Source organism: Pararge aegeria, chromosome 7, assembly GCF_905163445.1.
Source record: "Pararge aegeria chromosome 7, ilParAegt1.1, whole genome shotgun sequence".
Taxonomy (NCBI): Eukaryota; Metazoa; Arthropoda; class Insecta; order Lepidoptera; family Nymphalidae; genus Pararge; species Pararge aegeria.
This window is the reverse complement of record NC_053186.1, coordinates 4,837,353-4,861,766: the sequence shown is the minus strand read 5'-3', so window position 1 is coordinate 4,861,766 and position 24,414 is coordinate 4,837,353. Positions and strand designations below refer to the sequence as shown.

General features: G+C 34.4%; 1 protein-coding gene across 1 annotated transcript; it reads right to left on the bottom strand.

The window, feature by feature from the left end:
• Positions 1-1,751: 1,751 nt before the first annotated feature.
• LOC120625409 (serine protease filzig) lies at positions 1,752-23,112 on the bottom strand. The gene is made up of 8 exons (XM_039892465.1): positions 22,829-23,112; positions 6,644-8,898; positions 5,671-5,803; positions 5,057-5,243; positions 4,395-4,579; positions 3,457-3,572; positions 2,895-3,014; positions 1,752-2,272 (listed from the first exon to the last, which is right to left on the bottom strand). The coding sequence occupies exons 1-8, from the start codon at positions 23,010-23,012 to the stop codon at positions 2,108-2,110; spliced, it is 3,345 nt and encodes a 1,114-aa protein (XP_039748399.1). The 5' UTR covers positions 23,013-23,112; the 3' UTR covers positions 1,752-2,107.
• Positions 23,113-24,414: the final 1,302 nt, after the last annotated feature.

The following is a 24,414-nucleotide window of genomic DNA, read 5'->3' as shown; positions in this document are numbered from 1 at the left end:
AATTTAATATGCATTATACTCATGTATTGTAAAATTGAGAATAATAAAAGTATTTATTGGCGCTATTGCAAATGTTGGTTTTATTTCTTGTCACATGACTATTATATCGGCAGCCACAGCTGCTTCTATATCTAAGCTACTACTATGCTTTTCTTTTCAATATACCTATATTTGTTAAGTTTATTACTCCAGTGTTAAAAATTTAATAGATACAGTTCTTGAATACCTCATAGAATTAAGTGTACCCACTTAATTTAAATAGGTATATTTTTGCCAAAGCGAGAGTCCGGGTCAGTGTTTCTCGCTATTTCGTGTCTGCATCATTCCCAGCTCACGACTGTCAATAGCCCTTGACATATATCTAATCTGGTGGTTAATTATGATACAGACGTTAGATGGTACCGGGCTTGCCTGTTAGGCAAGGCCCGAAATTTTAAGGCCCCACATTTTACCTGACGAGGAACGATCTCGTTTGCTAGGCGTGGTGATTATGGGCAGACCATCTCGTTGGTAAATGCCCTTAGCCCAGCATTAAACTGTTATTGATTATCTAACTAACCTTCATATGATTTGCTTTGTTAATTGCGTGTTTGCAAGCTTGTATAATCTTTAGATATTTCTTATCTATTGGTGAGATCATAAATGAGATACTTTCAACACTTTTTGAAATTAGAGCTTCACAAAAAAGAAAATACTATTTTTAAATGGAACCATTCCGGAATAAACAACTTTCCAACAGAAAATAATTCTACAAATCTGTCAATAGGTATAAGACGGTAACATGCTAAAGTATGCCTGAAAAAACAAAAACATCAATGATAACCTCCTGACAGACGCGACAGTTCGATCTTAATTACATATATGTAAAAGCGTTTTAAAATAAAATCGCATATATATAACTTTCTTAAATATTTATTAAATGCATAACAGTCATTTATTTTTACAATATTTCCTACTTATATATTGAGCTTTTACTTAATATTTTTATAGTAATATAATATTGCAAATATTATTTCTTATGCAATAAACAATATTGGTAAAAATTTAGATAGTTGAGCAAACTTTGACAAATGCCTTAACTCATCTAAAAGTTGTCAAAATGGAACAAGTTTTTACTTTCAAAAGCACTCTTTAGTTTTTAATATATTCATAAAGTTAACCTAAAATTAGACAAATATAAATAAATAACAACTTAAATATAATTATAAACTAGTTTAATTTAATACTTTCAATAAATAAATGCATTCCAATGTACACTATTTATAATTATAATTTACAATATTCATAACATTCGAAATTGATATATAATATTAATCTATTATAAGTAATATTATTACGGTTGTCGGCCGAAAACCTGTAATCAAAGTTTATACAGTTTAATTAGAAACCTAATTATTGATATTGGAAATTGATAAACCTCGTGCAGCCTTAGCACATAATAACATTATTTATAATTTTGGTTTTACTGGCAGAAAGCTAAACTAATATATTTTTTATTTGTGAATTTGGGTTTTTTAATACAAATTTTTCAAATATCCATTCTACTTAGTATGAAAATAAATTATATAATTTGCAGATGGTGGGATACCGATAAAATATATTTTTATTTAATTTACCATACAAATAACGTCACGTTATTTCATCAAAAAGTTGTTTTTGTAATGAATATTACTTTATATATAAAAAATATTACACTGCCACAGTACTACTAACTAGAACTTTGTTAAATTTAATATGATTCCAAGGTTCAACCACTTAAAATATCATCGAATCCTGGTAAAACCAGTGAACGCTGATAATATTTCTAAGCACATTTACATGTAACGTAACTTAATATTCCACCTACGGTCTACGGAATATGGAATCCAAATATAATTTAAGGGACTTTATAAAACTTATGGGACTATGTCAACCGATTCAAAATACATAGTGGTTTTGCGAATCCAAGGGTGTGTAACAGGAAATAAATAATTTCCGACTAAACCACAAAAGGGACCGGGTTTAGGTAATAAGAAATATTTAAATCAAAGAATCTCATATCAGGAACCGAATTAAACTTTACCGAACTAATTGAAACCATTCAAAATACTATGGAACTCTGTTATTCTCAGTGAACGCCTGTTATAGATCTTAGCCAAGGTTTGTAATATGTAGTCCTCATGTACACGCCGGGTAGGTAAGGCGCTGCACATTTGATGCCGTGTGACACAGTTCCAACGAGTTGCCATCTTCCATCATCACGTTGTAGTACTAAAGGACCGCCGCTGTCACCCTAGAAAATATTTTGTTGAAATTGTTCGATTAGTTATTGCCCGCGATTTGGTGCGTGTTTGTTTTGGGGTTCTTTTGTGTACAATTATTTGTTAACAGCATAAATCATCCTTAAATGACTGAGCTACACACATACATCAATTATAACGATCTAATTTTTGATCGATTTAGTAGTAAGTAGGGAAGCTACCACCATGCTTATTTCTGCCGCTAAGCATTATTGTTGCATTGCAGTCTTTCGGTCTGAAGGGTGGGCGCCGGTGTAATTACGAGCACATAAGGCTTAACAAATAGGTCTCAGTTTGATGGACACGATGTGGCACGTCGCAAAACGTGTTCCTTGCATGCCCTGCAAAGTGTTGCTCTGTTTATAGGTGATGGTTTTTCACATACCATCAAGTGGGTTATATGCTTGGTCCGTCAATTATTACTATAAAAAATTTATAGAGAGAAAATAAACGATGAGAAGTGCTATGCGCGATCGGTTTCCCGGGTTTTTGATCGTAGTTGGTCTCGGATTTTGGCGGATTTTGGAGTTCTCGCACCACCACCCCCAGTGACGCCGTTGCAATCCCTCGGGTGGTTATCGGCAACTGTCGATCCGAAAAAGAAGCGTTACTTACTTCACAAGAGTCCTTCTGCCCGTTCGCATAGCCGGCGCAGATGAATGAGTTCAGGATCTTCTTCCCGTGACCTGCTGTATGAAACATCTCTTGGCAAGCGCTGTTTTCTATCACAGGAACCTGGAAATGTTCAACAATGTTTTAAATTTAAAACATATTTTGTGTTGTATGTTGACAACTTGGGTACCAACTGGTATGCTGTCACGGAAAACCCTCTCTTATCCAGTCATCTCATTTATCTAAGTTGCAAAAGAGTTTAAAATTGGAGAATCGAAATAAATGATCGTCGTCGTAAAAGCATAATCGAAACGAAATGCTGACATCTTGGAGACGGGGATGTAGGATATGTTTTAACTAGGGAAAACACATTGTTCGAGTGATTAAAAATAATTATTAAAATGCGGGCGAAGTCACAGGCAAAAAATAGATTAAATTTTTAAGTTCCTTACTATGTAACTGTTGTAGTATTTTGATGTAACGTTTTTGGTGTACCATGAGTCCAAAGTGGCATCAGGATGTTGATGATGGCATAGTTTAATATCTGCTGTGAATTATTAGTTACCTGAACTTCCTGAAGCACGGATGGCACTCCTCCGCCATACTTGAGTCGTCCCCACCCAGTCACCGTTGCGAACCGCCCCGTGTAGTCTCCATCATCAGGTGGCATGCATATTGGCACTGAGAGCAAAGTAGTTGTAGTGAAACCATTAAAACATCTTTATTAATAACCTAATAGAGTCGTGTGGCGGACATTCATTCTTTAAATAAAGGCTCTTGGTTTCATATTACATGAACATATATATTTTTATGTATGTTCTATGTGTGATGTATGTGCAAAAATATGTGATGTGTATAGTGATACACATCACATATATTTAAAGTCGTCGTGAAACATTGCAAAATATGATGAAAGTGCATTACACGATGCGAAATAGCGCCTTATATTAAATAATAGCTAGGAGGTTATTACAGATCTTTGCGGCGCGTATTAAATATACTACGACCATACACACATCGCCACCTAGCCCCAAAGTAAATGATATGGGTACTAAGATGACATATTTTTTATTCCACTATAAGTTAGCCCTTGACTGCAATCTCACCCCATAAGTGATAATGCAGTCTAAGATGATAGCGGGCTAAACCGTTCTACGCGCCATCGCACCGGAACACAAAATCGCTTAGCGGCACGTCTTAATCGGTAGGGTAGTAAGTAGCCACGGTCAAAGCCTCCCGCTAGACAATAACTGATTGATGAGTATTCTTATGTATAGTATACATAAATACTTAAACATATACATATAACACGATATACGCCAAGACACTGAAAAAAATCATGTTCATCACAGAAGCATTTTCCAGTTTTGGGAATCGAACGCACAGCCTTGGATTTAGAAAGCAGGGTCGCTGTCCACTGCGTTTATCGGCCGTCAAGTATTAGAAACATTGAAGGAAAGCGCTTCATATGTATATTACCTTACAACTGTTTAACTGCCTTACCTATATGCGCATCAAATTGTACAGGCGTATCCAGTTCCAAAAGAGCAAGATCATTCTCGAAGGTCGCTGCGTCATACTGCCTGTGCACTATTACTCTTCTTACGTTCTTTGAAACTGGTCTGCGCGATTCCACGTCACTAGAAATATCGTTCTCCCCGAACACAGCGACAAGAGATGCTAGGAATCTGGAAATATTTATTAACATCATTATTATTTCTTTATATACGTATGTGGACGAGGTTTTCATATATTTTTATTTTTGTTAAAGTTTTTTTAGAAGGTAAAAGCACTATAATATTATACCCAAACATCCATAACATTTCTTAGCCCATAGTTAGTTACTATTAGTGCTCTTGATATCAAACGTGGTTAATGTATCAACTTTTTCCTGATGTCTTCTCGACAGCAGGGCTATGAATTGTATCAATATTAGCTTTGATACAATTCATCAATTCACCAGCAACGAGCTCAGAATACGGTTAATGGGGTAAGAGCTTTTTGATCCCAAACAAAACAAGAGATTGTTTGTATGGTGTCTTGAAAGATCTTCAATTTAAAAATATGAGGATCAATTTTTGTCTGAAAAAACGCATCGAAATAGATCGGCATATGTCAACTCGACAGTTTTTAAAGTAATCAATTCTGATTCGGGTTATACTTACCCAGGTTGGCAATGAGCAGCGGTAGTCACATATCTATTAGTAATCAGTACTCCACCGCACTTGTTCTTGGTAAAAAGACCTAGCCACGTGGATTCCCTCACTAGCACTTGCCAAGGCCATTCACCAAATCTAGCGTTCTTGCCTCCCACTATCCTTCCTGATTTAACTAAAGGGCGGACACCGCATACTGAAATTTAAAAATTAATTTATTTAAAAATAAAACTTTGAAATCAGAAAGTTATAGACACAGACATATTAAAAATATAAGTTATAGACATAGACATTATAGACATCATCATCTTCAGTTTGCAAGGGTACGACAGCTGACCTTCTTTGTGATAGGAGAGAGGGATTTAGAGCTTAAGGCGTAAGGTTCTACAGAGTTTTAAAGATAACTATCACATTTTTATCAAAACCCTGGTTCCATTGTTTAACGTGCGCACGAAGACATTGCGGCAAATCATGGTTTGTAGACGTCAAGGATAAAGGCTGTAAACCTGCATCTTAGTGAAAATATATCTTATATTAAAAGACACCGACAGTTTAACGTATTCTCCGGGACGGTGGTTTAATATTATTTGTTCCCAGAAGCTACACCTCACAAGTTCACTTACGGTTTTTATCACTGTAGTCAATAGGTTCAGAATAACCTTCAGTGGTGACTTCGTCAGCTAACTCAGTTACTGTGGTCGTGAATGTGGTTGTAGTAACTTTCTTCGTAGGCTTTGCTTTCTTTGTCGTCGTGATCTAAAAACAAAGAAATCACAGGGCAAGGACCATGCCTGGCATATTGTTTGTCAAAGCAACATCAGGTTTGTCCGAACTTACTCGGTTTTGCAATTTTAATGTAAAAATTATCATTTAACTGCAAATAAACTATTTGAGTTAAAATAAAAAATACCAATACTTTCTTTTTTTTTTAATTTCAAGGTAGGGTCAATTAGGATACCTAGTATTGAAACGTTAACTTTGTCAATGTAGAATGTCCCGCTAACAACGTTTTGAAAAATAGGTTCAACTTAAAATAAGGTACACAATTTAACATTTTTTGAGAAGAACGAAGGTTTCTATTAACTCTGATATTATCTATGGCAAAATTCAACTTTTTGAATTATTTGTGCTTTAGTAACAGATGCAGGGAACGAGAAGGTAATACTGTACTGTGTACTGTGTATAGGGAACATATTACTGTATTATCTATGCAGGGACCTGTCAGAAATCTAAATTATTTTCAGATCCTTATTTATGTTTGAGGCGAACTGAATTATATTATTGTTTTATGTTTCACGAGAGTTGTCTGCATATTTTATGCAAATATATATGAAAATAAATATTTGACTTAATTTACAGGTTTGCAGTTTACTTAAGCAAAAAATAATAATATTTTAAGATAACAAAAAAAAAACATCTTTGCGGCCTTATAATGTTTTCTTGCAAGAAAACAATCGCGTGAAATCCTGTGACATTATTTGCCGGTAGGTGAGGTAATGAATAAAATACAAGATTATTTACGCAAGTGAACTATTGAAACTAATAGTTCGGGGTTAACTAAGTACTAGTATAACTAAATTTAAATGTTTAGCTTACCGGTTTTTTTGTTGTGGTCGTAGTTATCGTTGTGGTTGTCGGGACAGGAGTAGTGGTCGTGGGTCTTCTAGCAGATGTACTTAATTTTACCGGTTTCTTCGTGGTTTTCAAAGGTTTTCTAGGAGTCGTCAGCCTAATCGGTTTTTTTGTTGTCGTCAATGGTTTTCTGGTTGGTAGAGTTTTTTTCGGAGGTTTTGCAGTAGTTGTTTTAGCCAGAGTAGCGTTCGGTTTCTTATCGAGAATAACTATATCATGCAGCTCTTGGAATGTCCCTTGTAAACTACCAACAATTTTATTAACAAACAGGTTCATTTTCTCATTTAGTTTATCGTCTTGGTGCCATGTTGGTGTTGTGAAATCTATATCCTGCAGAATATCTAATTCGTTATCAGACATGGCGACGCTTGTATTAAAAACACTTGGGTTAGATCCAGTTGCGTTTAGCAAAGGATTCCTTACTGGTGGGAAGTTTATAAGGTCATCAGAGGATGTTTGCATTTCTATTTTGACTGTCGAAGTTGGATAATCTGTATAGGAATCAAAAATTGGGTCTATTGACGATACTGGTACCGGGCGAGTAGATACTTTGCTTGGGAAAGGAGTAGTAGGGGATGGTTTTGGGGTTATAACTACTGTTGGTGAAGATGGATTTGTATATGACGTCACGGGTTTAGGTTTTGGTTTATCTTTTGCTGGAGGTTTTCCTACAAATATGTTATTTGTTGACTCTATATGGTTGTTAACTGTAATTTGACTGACTGGTTTCTTGAATGGTTCTTGGGATATCTCAACAAATTGTGTTTCTTGTGATGCAGTGTCAGGTTTAGTACTGAGACCATTTAGTACTATAACGGTTGGTGTCACACTTGAGAATGTATCCACATTAGCATCATATGTAGATATGAAATTGGTTGGTGGAGTAACAGGTCGTCTCAGTGGCTTTGAACCAGTTACGTAGCTTGTAGATGGTGGTTTTCTTGTAGTTGTAGTTGGTTTCAAAGTTGTTGTAGAACTAACGTAACTAAACGTTGTAACTGAGTCTCCAAAATCTTCCGGATTCGTGGGATATCTATTAAAAGCTTCGATATCTTGACTAGTTGATTGACTAGGTTTAGGCGATGAATAGTTTGGTTTATTAGGTTTTACGTCTTGAGGTATGCTATTTTGTGTCGTACTGCCATATGGTTTTTTAGTTAGTAAAGGTTTTTTAGTTGAATATTTTGTGTTAGATGGTGTACTTTGGTATGTTGATGGTTTAAGGGTAACATAATGTCCGGTGGAAATGTAGTAGTTAGGGAAACTACTACTATAAGATACCGGAGTAACGGTAGAAGGGCCTGGTGAAGATTTTGTTTCCATTTCATCCATAGTAGGAGGAGGGCTAACACCATCTTTCATGCTTGGAGTGCTATCATTGAGCATTTGTATTATGCTATCTATAGAGGTCAATTCAGGCATTTTGTCTTTTGTAACTGTCGAAATTGGTACATAACTTTCTGTTGTAGGCCTTTTGGTGGTTACTGTAGTTGATGGTTTTGGTTTGAATAAAGGTTTATATATAGGTCTATGTGTAGATACAATAATGGATGGAGAAGACACCGATGTAGTTGTAGGCGGAACGGTTGGTTTAGTTTGCATTGATGATATTTGTATATTAAAATCTGAAGGTCTCGCTATATCGATAACTTCTGAACCATTTTCATGGAATAGTATAGTTTCTGCTACCGCATGATTAATTGAACTGTGAGTATAAACACTATCTGGTTTAGCATAAATAAATGTGTTATCTTTTGGTGGAGCATTCAGTAATGTATTAGTAATTTGGCTGAGTCCTTCATTGATGATGTGTTGGCTTTCTGTGCTTAAGTCTAATTCACTTTTTACAGTTGATGTTGATGTTGAAGGTTGATTAGAAGGTTTATACCCTGGTGTGACGATAGGTTTGAAGCTATTGTGCCAAGCACTCAGTTGTTCACCGTCATAATCTTCCGTTTCTGTCTCAGGTTCAGGGTAGTCCAAGTAGCTTGTCATTACAACCCCGGGGCCTTTAGGTATGTGGGATTGGGAGTCCAATGGAAGTTGACAGCAGGCTCCAAAAAGGAATCCATCCATACAGGCTCCTACTACTTCGCCGCCTCTATGAACACATTCGTGGTTGAACATGCATATCGTGTTGCCTCTGTTATATTTGGCTGCTCTGTTCGCTTTGCAGTACGAGGGTGTTATTTTGTACCCACCGAAGAGTTTTCTTGCTTCTGAAATGAGAAAGATTAAAATTTTAATTCACTTCAGCTATGATTAACGTAATTTAATTTTGCAGCATAAACATTTTATATGGTTGTTAGTAAAAGTATATTTGGTTGAGTATTTTTATCGACCACAACGAATGAGGGAACTTTCAAAAGAAAGTTGCTTTAAATATTTTAATATTAAAATAAGTGTGTTAAATACTTTTGGTTTCGGTAATTTGTTTAAAATGTCAAGTAGGGTAAGTTGGCTTTGTAAAATTAAGGGGCTTACACACAAAAACCGCCAGCTCGGAAACTTTCTTATCTGCGGGTTTGACAGCTAATTCACATCTTGTTAACGAGTTGGACAGAATTGTTGTGTTGAGCAATTACATGTCAGCGTTGTCAAGTTTCGAATAAGCACTCGACATGTTGGCGAAAAGTCCATAAATAACACGCGGAGGCGAGTAACCGAAAACCCTCGGAGTTTTCCCTGCGTGGGTTCCAGGATCGGCTCCAGAGGACAATATGCCTTTGTGGACGACGCTGAATGGGTTGTAGTTAGCTCCCGTGCCAACCAGGTGACGATTAAAACACCGTGTACAAGAACAAACAAGTCTGTAAACAAATAGTCGGTAATGTAAGTCCATGACCCACGATAAAAATAAGTGCTCATCTAAATCAGAGTGCGACTTTTACGAACGCAAGTTGTAAGGTTCGGCACTCGACTTAGGGTGACTTCGGGTAGTTTGGATTTGTAGTACTGGGGATAAGTCTTACATAACCTCTCGGCTTCCCTGTGGCGGGCAGGGGAGTTTCATGAGAATTTCCGCACGGTTAAAAGAATGGCTAGACGATATTTGGGGGAGTGTGTATCTAAGGGCGCTTCGTGTGAGACTCGGACTTTGACTTAGAGTGGCATCGCGTACTTTGGGTATGTTGGACTACCGACATGGATGGCCCGTCGATGAGCCCACGTCCGGTTGATGTCAGAAATTGGGGACAATCGTCGTCACAGATGAAGAAGCTGTGGTAAAAGAAATTGTATTGCAGCAATATAACTACAGTAATAAAGTCACATTACTTTTCTCATAGGCTTGGTAGTAAAAATTGATGAAACAATTTGCGAAATTGACCATCGTCGTTAATAATTTATAGCGGATTGCAAAGAGAAAATAAGTTTACGATACTAGAAAGTTTTGTACGCGATTGAAATGAAAATAAAATTAGAAAAATGATAGCGCTAATTTTGTTTCAACACAAAATCGTAAAAAATAATACTCATAATAAAAAAATTCGAGCATTACAAAGGATCGGCTTTGAGGTGATACGTAACTTTGGGGTATTTGTCTAAAATACAGAACCCCGTTTTAACTTCTGATAAGTAGGTAATACGCTTCATCATGTGGATGTAAGTAAATAAATTATTTAATAATAACACAGAAACTGGGACAGGTGAAATTAAATAAAAAGCTTGTACAAACATTACTCCTTCAGCAAACGAAATGCGTTAGAAAGTGTATCTAAAGTAGATCGGAATCCATTTGTGATGTTATTATTCAGAACGCGTTGTGTGCATCCTCACCACGGCCTTCCTGGTTAAATTTGGCACAAATTAAATACTTGGAATGTTAAGTCACTGAGTTTAAAGTGAAATCATCATTTCTCACGGCTGAGATCAGGCCTCCTCCCTCATTTTATTTTATTTTTAGAGTTCAATTTGAAGATCGCAACTAATGATTACTTGCCATCTTCAAATCCGGTCCACACTCATATATCAACGAGCCTCTTCCAGGTTCAACCTCGGAAACTCCTATAGGCCCCTTCTCTGTGGGTGACCATACAATCCAATCTTCCTTAATTCCAAAGACTAATGTCTCAATTCAATCTCAAGACTAATCGTTGGTCTAATGTCTTGGTTGGCATTCGGGTCTTTGCAATATTCGAGCACATAAGATTAAGGTTCTCCATGATATTTTAAACACTTTTCGTGGTGACCACATATCAAAAGTTTGCAAGCGTATACTACTTTCTTCCTTATTTAAAACCACTACAACCTCGTAACAATTATGCATTGCAAACTCAACATCTCCTGAGAATGCTCCGGTTTCGGAGCGAAACATGCGCAGAGGTTACATTGTCGGTGTGGAGTATAAGTATTGAAGAAATTACAAATTACATCATACAGATTCTTATGATTTTCGCGGAGTATAACCAATTACGCTTAATTCATAATATATCATGGATTTTCGCAAGGTAACACCTGCTTCTATCCACTTCTTTAAAACCGTTCATATAAAATAGTGGATGAGACGTTACTGGAGAGCGCGAGAATGGATTTTTAGGCCCACATAATAAACCACCACATTGGACATTTTGAAAAAAAAAAACTGTTCGTCCAATATTGCATTTAACTTCTTTAATTTAATTTAGGATAAGAGCTTAATGCTACCACTCTGCTGAAACGATGCCTCTACACTTAACAGGATCCTCTATTATCGGAGAACGTGGGTCAGGGAGTTAGACGAAATATTTTGAAACTGGAGTTCGTTTTGTTTTTAAGTAAATAATCGGTGTCTTTACGAAACATCGTTTTTTTTTGTTATGTCGCCTTTACCAAGAATATTCCTACTTATAGAGAAAATGAAAAATAAAAAAACAAATCGTCAGTTATTCATAAATTTTATCCTGAACTTTAGAACCGTTTCCAAGACCCGAGAGATTTATAAATACAAAATAAAAATACCTACTTAGCATATTGCGAGCCAAAATGTGCGACGGATTAACTTGAGCTTTTATGGAGAAGATTTGCAGAAGTCTCAAATCCATACATATATTATAAAAGTAAAATTAAGTTTGTTGCGCGGAAGGATTTACATTTTTAACATACGAAGAAAATTAGTAATATAGTATGTAGTATAGTCAGATACGCGCGCAGTGCTAATAAAATAATAAATACAATTAACAACTTTACGGCTTCCATTAAAACTCTCGTGCGAGACCGGCAAAAACAAAAGTGACTTTCACTTACAAAAATGACATCACAAACTGCCTCCCAAAGTCCACATCCGTTTCGGAATTACATCTTCACCGCAAAATTGCGAGAAAGTAAACGAGCTTCGAGTATTTGAACTTTCCGGAGATGTTTACAACTTTTTTGTTGATCAACGAATGCCGCAAAATGTTTGTTATAGGCCAGATATCAGACGGTATGACTTTAGTAAATTAGGTCGTTGGAGCGTGTTCAGGTTGGAGATGTGACCTGCGTTGATTCGTTGGCAGCCTTTCAGTTACCGGATGCGTCCCAGAAAAAAGGGAAGCTTCTGGCCAATATTTTCAAATGCTTGTGCGCTGTATACTCGTTATTAGTAACTAAGTTTCTAAACCTGTGTGTATGCGTGTACTTTGTATCGTGAATTTTTTAAGCTATAGCTTAAACGAACGCATAATTAAAATAAAGGAATTATGATGGACAAAGATGACGATGATGCGATATCTTGACGGCGTATTTATTCACCTACCCGCTTAAATTTAAAAATTTTGTTTAACATTAGAGGATTGAGCTTTGTATATACAAACTGAGTGGAGTTTAAAGACATCAAGTCACCATTGTATAGTAATATAACCTTATGATTGTAAGAAATAAAATAAAATAAATAAAAGCAACGGCGCCAAAAAAGTATTTCTTTTAGTTTACTTTGTCTATTTCTGTTTATTTATTTCTAGTTTAAAAAAAGAACTCTTCGAAATAGTCTCTAGCTGAAAACCAGATTCAAATTTTATTTATCGAGAGACAAAGAGTTTTTAGATGTTATTTGGGGCTGTAACTACAGGTACGGGGTACCTATAAAGCGTTTTTTCATATTTGTTTCCGTTATTGTTAGGTTTATCTAGATCTAAGAATGCTAGATCAAAGAACCAAACTGTTAGAACCCAATTAACCGACCTACTAACCCACTTTGTAGAACAAAAGATTTATTATATTAACGCACAAAAAATTAATGAATGCATTGCATACACTGTTCTAGTAACTTCCTACTATCCATTATTCCATACAAGGTGTTTCCCATAGAGAAACACTCCTACTATTGTAAACCTAATAGAAAATATGAATATCTCCAGAAGTGACAATGTAGAAGTATGAATATCGAAATGGAAGTGATATTGCTAGAGAGTTTTGGAAGCTTGACTGTGAAAATCATTATTTTACCGGTAACTACTATCGGTTCTGCTCGCGGTTTCACTCGCGTTTATGAAGTTAAATTCAGTCCTTTTCTAAATTTTGTCTTGCCATACCTCGGAAACAGTACTTTTTTCTGGACGAAAGGTACCCTATGACCTTTGCAAGAGGCATCGTATATGGTTAGTTCTACAAATCGGGGAATTTTACGGGGCTCACTTTACAGCTCCTTAATAAAATACAAATTTTCATGGCGATTGGTTGAGTAGCTAAAGGGTGAAATCTTAACAAACAGAATTTGTTTAATATTTACTTTAAATAAACTCAAATTAGCAGAGACATAGTTAGTATTTGTTCAACCGGTATAAAATAACCGATGTCACTTTCCAACTCTTACCTAAATAAACTACATCCATACTAATAGGTCACAATGGCCCTGTGCCCCGTTAATGCTTGTAATAAGCAAAATATGACAGAGCAAAATCTGTCTACACTTAAGACGGAAGTAGGGACTGAAAGAGGAATTCAGAGTTTCGACCAACCATGCTGCTAGAATATGGGTTAGCGGGCAACACACCTGTTATCACATGTTCGTGATAATAACCGAGACCGGCAGCCGAACTCTACGAGGCACGGAATTAAATAATGCGAATTTAATAAATCCGCTTTGATACTGAGAATAACTGACTGAAAACCTAGAAACCTACCAAATTTTTTCCCAATCTGAGAATACAATCCAGGAACTCATGAACCATAATTATTTCAACCAGAAGTTCAACGTGGCACTACCATTACTAATATAGTAATGGTTTCATTGCAATGCTGCTTAGCGGCAGAGATAAACATGCTGGTAGTACCTACTTCCCCGCACGAGCTCTGTCACAAAAGTCTCTACTATTACTAAGTATACAATTTTTTAAGCAAACCACTCTCATAGTTCTTATTGAAAAAAATTCGATACAACCTTAAAATCACATGCAAAATTAAAATCATGTGACTCCTGCCAATGAATTAGGTACGCGTCGCGAAGCGTAGGTACTATGCGCATATCGGTCTATTATCTTCAATAGGGTTGTCATAAGTAAACACTTTACTTAGTAAGTTTGGGATTCGTTTGTATAGAAAAATAAATATTCTTCTTTTGATTTAATATTTTTACAGAGTAATTCCTTATGAAGTATACTTATGCATTCTTCAATAATATTAAGTAATTCGGTTATACGTTGTGTTTGGTACAAGGTAACCAAGACTGTAAATCCGCCCATAAATAACCTTAACCTACCTCAACAAAGTGCACTGTACGTTATGAAATGATACAATTGGTTATAAAATGCAGTTTATATGCGGAAACGCCACTTACCAAGTGGAGCGTGCTAAGGAAAGCCACTCGCATACCATTTGCGCGATGAGCTGTCTCTACCTATCCTCACGTTATAATGTAACTCTATCTTTCAATCGGCAAAAGACTATCTATGTATTTATAGACAAACTAATTAATTACAAAATTTTTGAAGCTTTTTTCCGAAGCGTTGAAGGAAGTATTTAAGCTTCTGTATTGAAACGGGCTTGGCATCAACCTCAACGACGAATACATCACTCAACTCCGGTTTGCAACAAATATGACTTATTTGTTAGTGGCTGAGAGTCTGAGAGACCTTAATACGATGCTCTATCACCTCAAAATAGTTCGAGTATATTATATACAAAGTGATCCAAATTCGAGAAAGAGGTGAATTTATTTATTTATTTATTTCATTAGATATACCAAAGATACACTGTATTTTAATTATTAGTTTTATATTATAGAAATTATTCCGAGTACAGTCATCAATTACAGGTATAAACAATCATTGAAATGAGTCTGGTTAAAAATAATTAAATTAAATTGAAAGCAAAAATAGTAAGAATAAAAGAAATTAATAATTAAATTTAAAAAAATAGCTAGTATAAAAATATAAGTCTAAATTTAATCTCGCCTTTAAGCTAAATAAAGTGGCATGAAAGATGTCAATGTCAGGTTTTTTATAACATTAGTCATTCGGTTACTAGACGAAAATTTGCCTAGGTTTGTATTGGAAAATTTAGAAGCGAAGGTTTGTATCTTAGTGTATCTAGGTATACGACGGGGACATTGAATCACCGAATCTGCACCGGATTGGCAGCTTTCAGGAAACTTCGCGATATATTTTAGTCCAAAATCCCTCAGTGCTTAAAGAACAAAGTCTTCAATCATTTTTTATTGCCAGTGATGACTTTCCGGGCCTCATAAGAAGACTCAGAGTTATTCAACGATGACGCGATGGAGAGATCTATACTAGGAGTATCTCTTAGTGAATCAGAAATGAGGAGATCCGTAAAAGAATTAGAGTTGCTGGCATAACTCAGCTAGTCTGAAGAGCTCTGAGACCGATGGACGTTCGGGTTGTCGCTGGGGTTAGCTGAAAACAGGCGACCATGACCGTTTATTTTGGATCTCTCTCAAAAGACCAGTCCAGCAGGGGTCGCCAATCGGTTGAAGTGATGATGATGATGATGAGAACCTTTTTTTCAGGAGTAAAAGTAGTATTATTTTTTAACTCACTCATAGCTTCCAACAATAGAATCATTGTTGGATTTATGTATACATTTATAGGTATATATATGTGTACATATTTATATGCCCCAACTTCATCCCATCTTAAGCTGTGTTTTACGCCATGGGTTGCCTGGAAGACATCGCTATGTAGTGATAATGCCGCCTAAGTAGTATATACTCGTGTAAAATATTTATTTACAAGTTTTCTGTATTTTTATGTAGTGTACAATAAAAGAGTATTCATTCATTCATAGAAAATAATTAACTCTAACAGCGTCAGCGGTAAAGGTAAGCTAAACGCTTGAAATCATTTTAAAACACAAATGGCATGAAACTATCCCTCGTAACTAAATTCTTACACAGTTTCGAGAACACATATATATACATGTTTCCTTACGGTGTTAAAAATTAAAGCTATTTAATTGCTAGAAAAACAAATAATATTCGTTATTGCGTGCGAATAATTTACAATAATTAGTCGTGTTTATTATATAACAATAAGTTACGATATAAAAATGAAATTATTTAATTTTAATAACGCAACTAGAGACGCGCAAAAAAAAACACGCCATTAATATTGTTTTTAGACGCGAAAGAAATATTTCATAACAGCCGACATTTACGAAATGAAAATAACAAAAAATAAATTTATACTTAATACCATAACACAAACTGTAAAATTGCCAACCAAAACTTTTCGGTATGATTTTGTAAAAAGTAAGTACCAACTTCCAGTAATAGTTTTAATAATAATTAAGAGTTAGCGACAAAACATACATATCTGTTTTTTCCTCACAATTGTTCTGAAAAACATTTTATTTTATACTCGGCACCTTTAAAGCACATGCCAAGAGGCTCGAGGATATAAGGATCAATATAGCGTACTTTCAAAAAAATCTAAAATATTTACGGTGGTTGATTATTCAATGTTCAATGAGGGTTAAACATACCAAAAAAGAATGAAGCCATGTAGATATTGTTTTCAATTCTGCTTAAAAAATCCCTAATCCTTAGTGTTTGCCACCTGAGGCTTGGCGGTAGTAATTCCCCGGACGAGCTTTGACTAAAAAGCTCTACCTAATAGCGTAGCCTAGATACTTAGATAGATACTTAAATAGCTAGGAGCGCTAACTTTTAATCGAAAAGAAAATTAAAAAACAACATCAACATTAGCTCTGTTCAAGACCAGATTTTCTTTAATATCCCAGTAAAACAAAAACCGAACTGAGTATGTAGTGTTTTTATGTAACGGATCGCGAATACATGATCGCGCGCGCCGTTTAACGGTATGATCGGGTTTGCAGTGAATTCCGTAGGATCATGGTGCCCTGGTATAAACTGAAACTATATTTGATACACCGCAAGAATAAGAAATCTTTCCAATAAAGTAAGTAAAGCAAGTTAGAGGCAAATAAAAGGCAAAGTACATTCTATACTGATATTATAAATGCGAAAGTGTGTTTGTTTGTCCTTACTTTGCCCCTACAGACAGACATAATTAAAAATAAATCTTTGTAGCCATCTATGTAAAATATTATTTGTACGATGTAAAAAACAGACATTTCTTTTTGGTAGTTTTAAACCACACATTAATGTGCGAGTGTGGCTATCGCATGATGCTTGATACATTAATGGTCTGACAAAGGTATCTCATAAAACGTAAATTTAGGTAACATTCCTGTTGTTTTGATGCCCCATTGGCCGATGCTTTAATGAAATTTGTGTATTTATAATATTAAAATGGGAAGATATCATAGAAATCCTAATAAATAATGAGTGTTATTAAGATTTCTATGGCTGAGATATATGCTAAAATTTTGTAGTTTACTGGCAATTTAATAATAATACTTGAACATTGTTAAACTTAAAACGAAAGCCTAAAACAAAATTTATTTTAGTAGAAGGTTTTCTAAAATATATTTAACTGAATTTATCAGATGCAAACCTTAAACCTAAGTTTAAAAAAATGGGCTTGTATTTATAAGAACACATAATATTTTAAAGTACAGGCAGGTATAATAGATATTAAATAGAGTTGTTGAAACAGTGAGCGTAGTTTTAACGATCTTGTTATGTCTTATTTGAGAAAAAAATAATGATATTATTCATCCTTTCTTCTTACACTGTCGTTAAACGATTTCTACAAACAGATCTCAAAGCCAGTGTTTGTTGAAAAAAAACGCAGTATCACGTACCTATGTATACAAAGGGAAAGTTAAGAAAGGCAATACTGCGACCTCTCTGGTGCAGTGGTGTATTCCTTTTTAGTGTTAATTCCCAGGTTTGATTCCTTAAATTTCTCGAATGACAATCTGTACAGTTTGGATAGAAAACAGGCGTTACTTTGATGAAGTACGTGATACATAATTATCAATATTAAGCTTAATTTGCTATCTACGACCACGGAAATCTGTAAAGGTGTAATTCGTGATTTATTTATACTTTAAAAGACACTCCAAAATATGCTACGCTTTATTTATCTCTTGTGTAGACAATTTCGTTATATTAAACCGTCGTAAATAAGTCCTTAAAATAAGAATTATAATTCTTGAACAAAAGCATCGAACATATTAAAACAATATTGCTTTAAATACGATAGGATGCCTACTTATATGATAGTTGTTAAGATATAAAATCAAAAATTTCAAACAACGTGAAAAAAATCTAGTTCATTATGTCAATCCCAAGCTATTCGCGTATTCGGTAACTGTTCGTCATTGTTATTTATAATACATCGCTACTTAAATACTATTATATTAAAACGGTGAGTGAATGAACTGAGCGATGTACACACAACAAGTTTGTTTGATCGCGTCTTGATATAATATAGAAAGTAAGAGGTCACAGAAAGTGAAAATTGTGTTAGAATAGAAAATAGTTTTGTGTACAAGTACATACCTTTGTTTAGGAGTTCTGATTGTTGTGTTAGCCTTTGATTATTAATCCTCAATAATATCTTAATTTAGAAACAATTAAAAAAATTACTATTGGTGAATATAGATCAAGAATTGAATAAATCCGTCATACATTTTTTTCTATCGTTGGAGAGGTCTCCATTAGAATTTCCTCGCGAATAAAAGAAAAACAGCTAAGTGCGAATTGGAGTTACATACGAAGTCCTCCGTACCAAGGTGGAATGTGAAACGATATAAGCCGAAGCTTCACCCACTAAGCTATCACCGCTTTTAACGTGTCTCATTCTAACACTTACTTTGACTGGGCAAGGACAAAGTACGCTCTGTAGATCTCTTCCTAAGTTATTCATTGCTATAGCCCGTCTGTTTTGGTAAATTGCGTCCGCGTTTGTTTTGGTTATTAATAACCAAAACAAACATTAAACATTATTTAAATAATCCGGTGGAAATGATTTATTTTCCTCTTGTATATCTTTTGGTGTCGGGTGTTCACTATTGAGATTATTTTAGGTAATGAAAATGCCGTTTTTTAGATTTATAGTCGCCATAATAAGAACTTTTAATATCTATCGTTGGAACTCTTTGGATTAAGAAAGACGTCACCATGCATTGTTATGCAAACAAAACGTAAGCAAAATGGTTTACTCGTAAAATTCAACTGGAACATTTGTTCGATACAAATATTTATTTTAAAACAAAACCAAACCAATTAAGTTGGTAATAAGTTTGGTATTGTTTTTCTAAAGCATTGAAAGTTGAATAAACGCTTGTGGAAATCTAAAATTTTGTTCAGGAGATACTTACATAAATTGCCTCATCAATATCAAACATAGGCTATAAGAATTGTATCCCTCACAGTGTGGTAATTTCGAAGGAATGTCTGACGTGATCGTCTTCTTTATAATTATTATCTGTACAGAAATTTATTCGGCGTTTAAGTAATTTTCTCAAATTGTATTTACAACATGTTTTTCGAAAACCTACATTCGAGTTTCTTGGAAACCTTAATTGGTTATCAATTTTGAATCGGAGTAAAGTAACCTGACCTCAGATTTTTGATTTTGGACACTTTTTACTACACTATAATGTTAAACAGTATGTTAGTCTTTACTCGTGACTTTAAATTAAACTGATAAGTTCATTTTAAAATGGAAATGTTTTATTTAAACTAATATTGCTTTACAAGACAGTTAACTACAAACCCGTAATTCCAAATCACGGTAAGGTTTTTTTGGGACGATGGAGAAACGGTCCCAGGTTAGGTTTTATTGTAAATTAGCTTATTCTGCTAAAAGTATTTAGTTTGTAACCTAACCTAACCTACAGGCAATGAAAAGAGATTATTATAAATGTAAAAAAATCTTAATTGATTGAATTTTTTTGAAAAGTCGTTTACATAAATATCATTGATCGTTCGTCTTTGTTTAGTATTTATATTATTAAAATTTAATAGCTTACATTTTGGTTCTGCACATTAGCAAAACTGCAGGTGAAAGTCGTTATCAATGAAAATAAATTTAGTGTGCAGTCATAAGTCAGAATGATAAACATAACTTACACATCTGGGTCAATTTATCTGTACAAGAACCGGTCTGATTGGGGTTAAAAGATTTTACATATTCTTTATTTCGCCGGTCGTTTGACAGTTCTCAAATAACGAACTAACCCCAGCTTAGCTTTCGCTATACATTTAAGTGTATCATGTATTACATCGATATAATATACAAACACACACAAGCTGTCACCCACATGTTTCGGTTTTTTTGATGCCTTGATGGTGGAAATGGTATATTTTACCAGGGTTTTAGCCACCCTAAATTTACATCCAGATCGGTAACCCTGTAAAGCTGTGTATAAGTAACGAAATTAGTTATTATTTGAATCCCTCTTAAAGTTACTAACGTAGTTTTTTGCGATGAAAATGCCAAATTTCATCACGATTGCTGCAGTGTTCGATTCGAACATAGATAAGAAACAAACAACTTCTTATTTATAATATTAGTATGAAAGTATTATCACTTAAAAGCGTTCACGATGTCGTGACCACTGGGATCAGTGGTCACGACGTCGACTTTACTTTCGGGGGGCCTAGTTCGAATCCTAGCACGCACCTCTAACTTTCCTAAGTTCTCTAGCATTTCAAGCAATTAAAATATCACTTTCTTGGACGGTGAAGGAAAATACCGTAAGGAAATCTGTATATATCCTCAAAGGTGTGTGGAGGCCACCAATCCGCACTGGGCCAGCGTGGAGTACTACAGCCTTAAACCCTTCTCATTGTGAGAGAAGACAAAAAGAGTTGATATAAACATGTTGATGAAACTGTGGATGTATTGCACACGTGGTTTACAATTGCGAAAAACAATACAAATTTTATCCACTATAATTTCACGTAATAGATAAGAGTTCAACGCGCGTGCAGTGCAATTTTCGTTTTAGTTTATTTTCAAAAATCTTGTTTAAGTCAGTTTTTAGTTTAACCTGACCTAAGACCTCGTAATTTGTATTAAAATATGAACTAATAAGGCATTGTGAGTACCCAGAAGATCGCAGTTAAGTATTAACTTGGTAGTAAATGAAAAAACGGACTAATCCTTAATCCGGTTTACATTTGAAAGGGCCTTTCATCACAAATATTTTTTAATTGGGCATCCCCTTTCCGAAATTTATCGACGGTATTTTACGACTCAATAGGCTGCATAGCGTTTCATCTTTGCCTATTTTAAACGAGATTATTTTTCAATCAACCATGATTAAATGCATTTGGACGTTTTATACTCTAGTAAGGAAAATAAGTTGTAAAAGATAAAATAACGATGAATAATTTAGAAGGATCAAACTTTTTCAATTTCATAGATTAAATAAGAAATCGGTTCTCTCTACAGACTCTACAGACTTCGTAACTTGAGTAATATTTTGTTAAAAGGATTAAAATTGGTGATTTTTAAATACTGAATTAATATAGAATATTCTGGATTACGCTGACGCAAGCTTTGTTAACCTAACTGACGATCAGTTAAATAAACTTGAGAGACTTCAAAACATTAGCATTCGGTTCATATTTGGGTTACGTAAATATGACCATGTATCACAATTTCGCTCTCGTCTCAAGTGGTTACCGATTCGACTTCGCCGGAATTTGCACATTCTTTCTATTCTCTACTGTGTGTTGTTTTTTCCTTCTTCTCCACCTTATTTAAAGAAAAAATTTGAATTCGTTGGTCGCCCTGGTGAAGTTCTCCGTACTGCAAGGAAGTTGATCTTAAGGGTGCCTTCACATAATTCATCTTTCTTTCACTGTTCTTTAACTTGCCTATTCCCTTCTGTTTTATTTGTGGTTTGACAATATTTTACATATTTATTTATCATTGATATTAATTATATAGGTATATATTAATTATTATCACTATCTATATATTTTATTGTACTCGTAAGTTTGTTATATGTACATATTATATTTGTATATATAGGTTTATGCATGTTCATTTGCAACACAGTACAGTTAAATGCACCACCTACCTCCTTCTTGAGCTGTTTTTAACACCTTTGGTTGCCTGGAAGCAGTGGCGTGCACTTCATATATGCACAAAAGCACTGCATACCCTAAAATTTATATATAACTCGTATAAGAGAAGGATTTTGCCGTTATATGCAATTCTCCTGCTGTATGCATACCCTGGCTAGAAACCCAGTGCACGCCACTGCCTGTATGCATCGCTATGTAGCGATAAGGCCGCCAAATTGTATACCTTTTGTTAAATTTTTACTTTTAATTTGTAATGTTTATATGGTGTACAATAAAAGTATATTCATTCATAGTTTTTATAGTAATTCTAGTTATTTTGGTTAAGTAACATAATATATTGTATAATAGAGAATATCGGCTAGGTTTATTTTTACAATAAACTCATTTCATTGATTAAATCTTCTTACAATGTATCCAAGAATCGCATCAGATATAATACAAGTTTTGGTTTACTGTTTTACTTAAAATAATCATTTTTGGTTTTGTGGAATTTCATACAAATGTAAATTTAAAAAAAAAAATTATTTCATATGAAAATAATTACTTTATATAGTACCTACTGCTAGTGTGTACTAGCTGTAAAGGCCAAAATTATAATAGTAATATCAACAACATTTAGTGTAAAGTATGTTTGTAAAATGAGTTAGGCTTTATTTATTTAAAATTAAATTTTAAAAATTATAGAAAATATTGTTTACATCATAACGCTGGTAAAAGAAGAATTGACTTTAAATATCGAATATTATGATAAAATAAATTACCTCTTTCATAATCATCAGCCTTACACCTTAGCGGCAAATTGTCCAGAAACATCAAAAGCACTATCAACAAGAACATATGTTTCACATCACTAATGTACCTCTTGAATTGACATATCAGAACTGTCATTTTAACGAACGAAATCCCGCGCGAATTCAAATAAAAAAAGACGCGCGCCAATCTCATGTATTACTTGACATTTTATTTTTTTAAATTAGTTTCTTTATGTCGTGAGATCCAAAATCGTCATTTTAATTTGATTAATTGGTCCGTGTAGAGACGTGCGTACGATGCCACTGTGGAGAACCTACTAGCCGAGTGACCAACTTTAACACTGTGAAATAAGAAACACACATATTAGTTGGGTGGTTTACTTTGATAAAGTCCCAACTGGACTTTATGTTGATTAACCAAAATCAACCTTAATAGTTAAAGTTTTGAGTTTCAATTAGCTAAATATGTGAAGGTACGAAGAACTCGGTCGCACTTAGTGGCGAGTCGCTAAACAAGTGAACGGTGAAATGAGAAATTGTGAGAGAAACGTATGACAGAACGGGATGGGTAGACATTTCTTTTTTAAAATTCGAGTGGTTAAACTGTGGATTGTGGAAGATAAAACAAAATTAATCAATAGAAAACGATTATTATTGTTATATTTCATACGTTAAATTATGCGCTTATCCAGCTTTTCGCTAATTCAATCTTTTATTTATAGAACTAAAGATTTTAGCGCAAAAGCTAAGTTACAAAAACAAACACTAAAAATCATACCTGAGATACAATTTTTTTTAACGCTTTCCTTCCAGGAACCTCATGGCGTAAAAGGCCATTATAATAGCTATAAAAAGGAGAAGGAGGTCTATTTACACATACCAATATTAATGTAATAAATTTTTGATTAAAATATTTGTTTACATAGTATATATGATATACACATATACATCGTCCGCAGCCTATTTACGTCCCGCGTCAGCCACAGGCCTTCTCTCTCATAGGATCCCTCCTATCTCCGGTTTTAGAGCATAGACCACTGGTTCATGGGCTATGCAACTATAACTATTAATACAAAGAATAATCATCGCGTTTGGCCTTATTTGATGGCTGTGAAACCTTCTTAAAATAAATATCTTATGAACAGTGTACACCTAAAGGGTTCAAGCTATACAGGTAATAACTAAAGCACATCAACATCGATGCAGTGGCTAACTGAGCAAATTGAAATACTTTAAAAGTAACTATATTAACTATAATTATTAATATATAATAATACATTTAAAAGTCTTGATTGCACACTGTAAAGGAACATGAAGAAAAACAAGGTCAAAAACAAACTTTTTTTTAAATTGTTTACTATATTATTTCTCCATTATTATAAATACGAAAAAGCGCCTGTTTATTTGCATATTTGTTGTTTTCATATTAATAAAGCTTAAATGGTAAAATATACGAAAAACGGTCCCCAGAAATATGAAGGTAGCTAGGTTCACACTTTCATAAGCAGTTTTATAAATAGTGAACATACTAACGGGTGGAATCATCTCACTTTTTAGAGTTCCTTAATCGATAATGTAAACAATATCAGATGCGT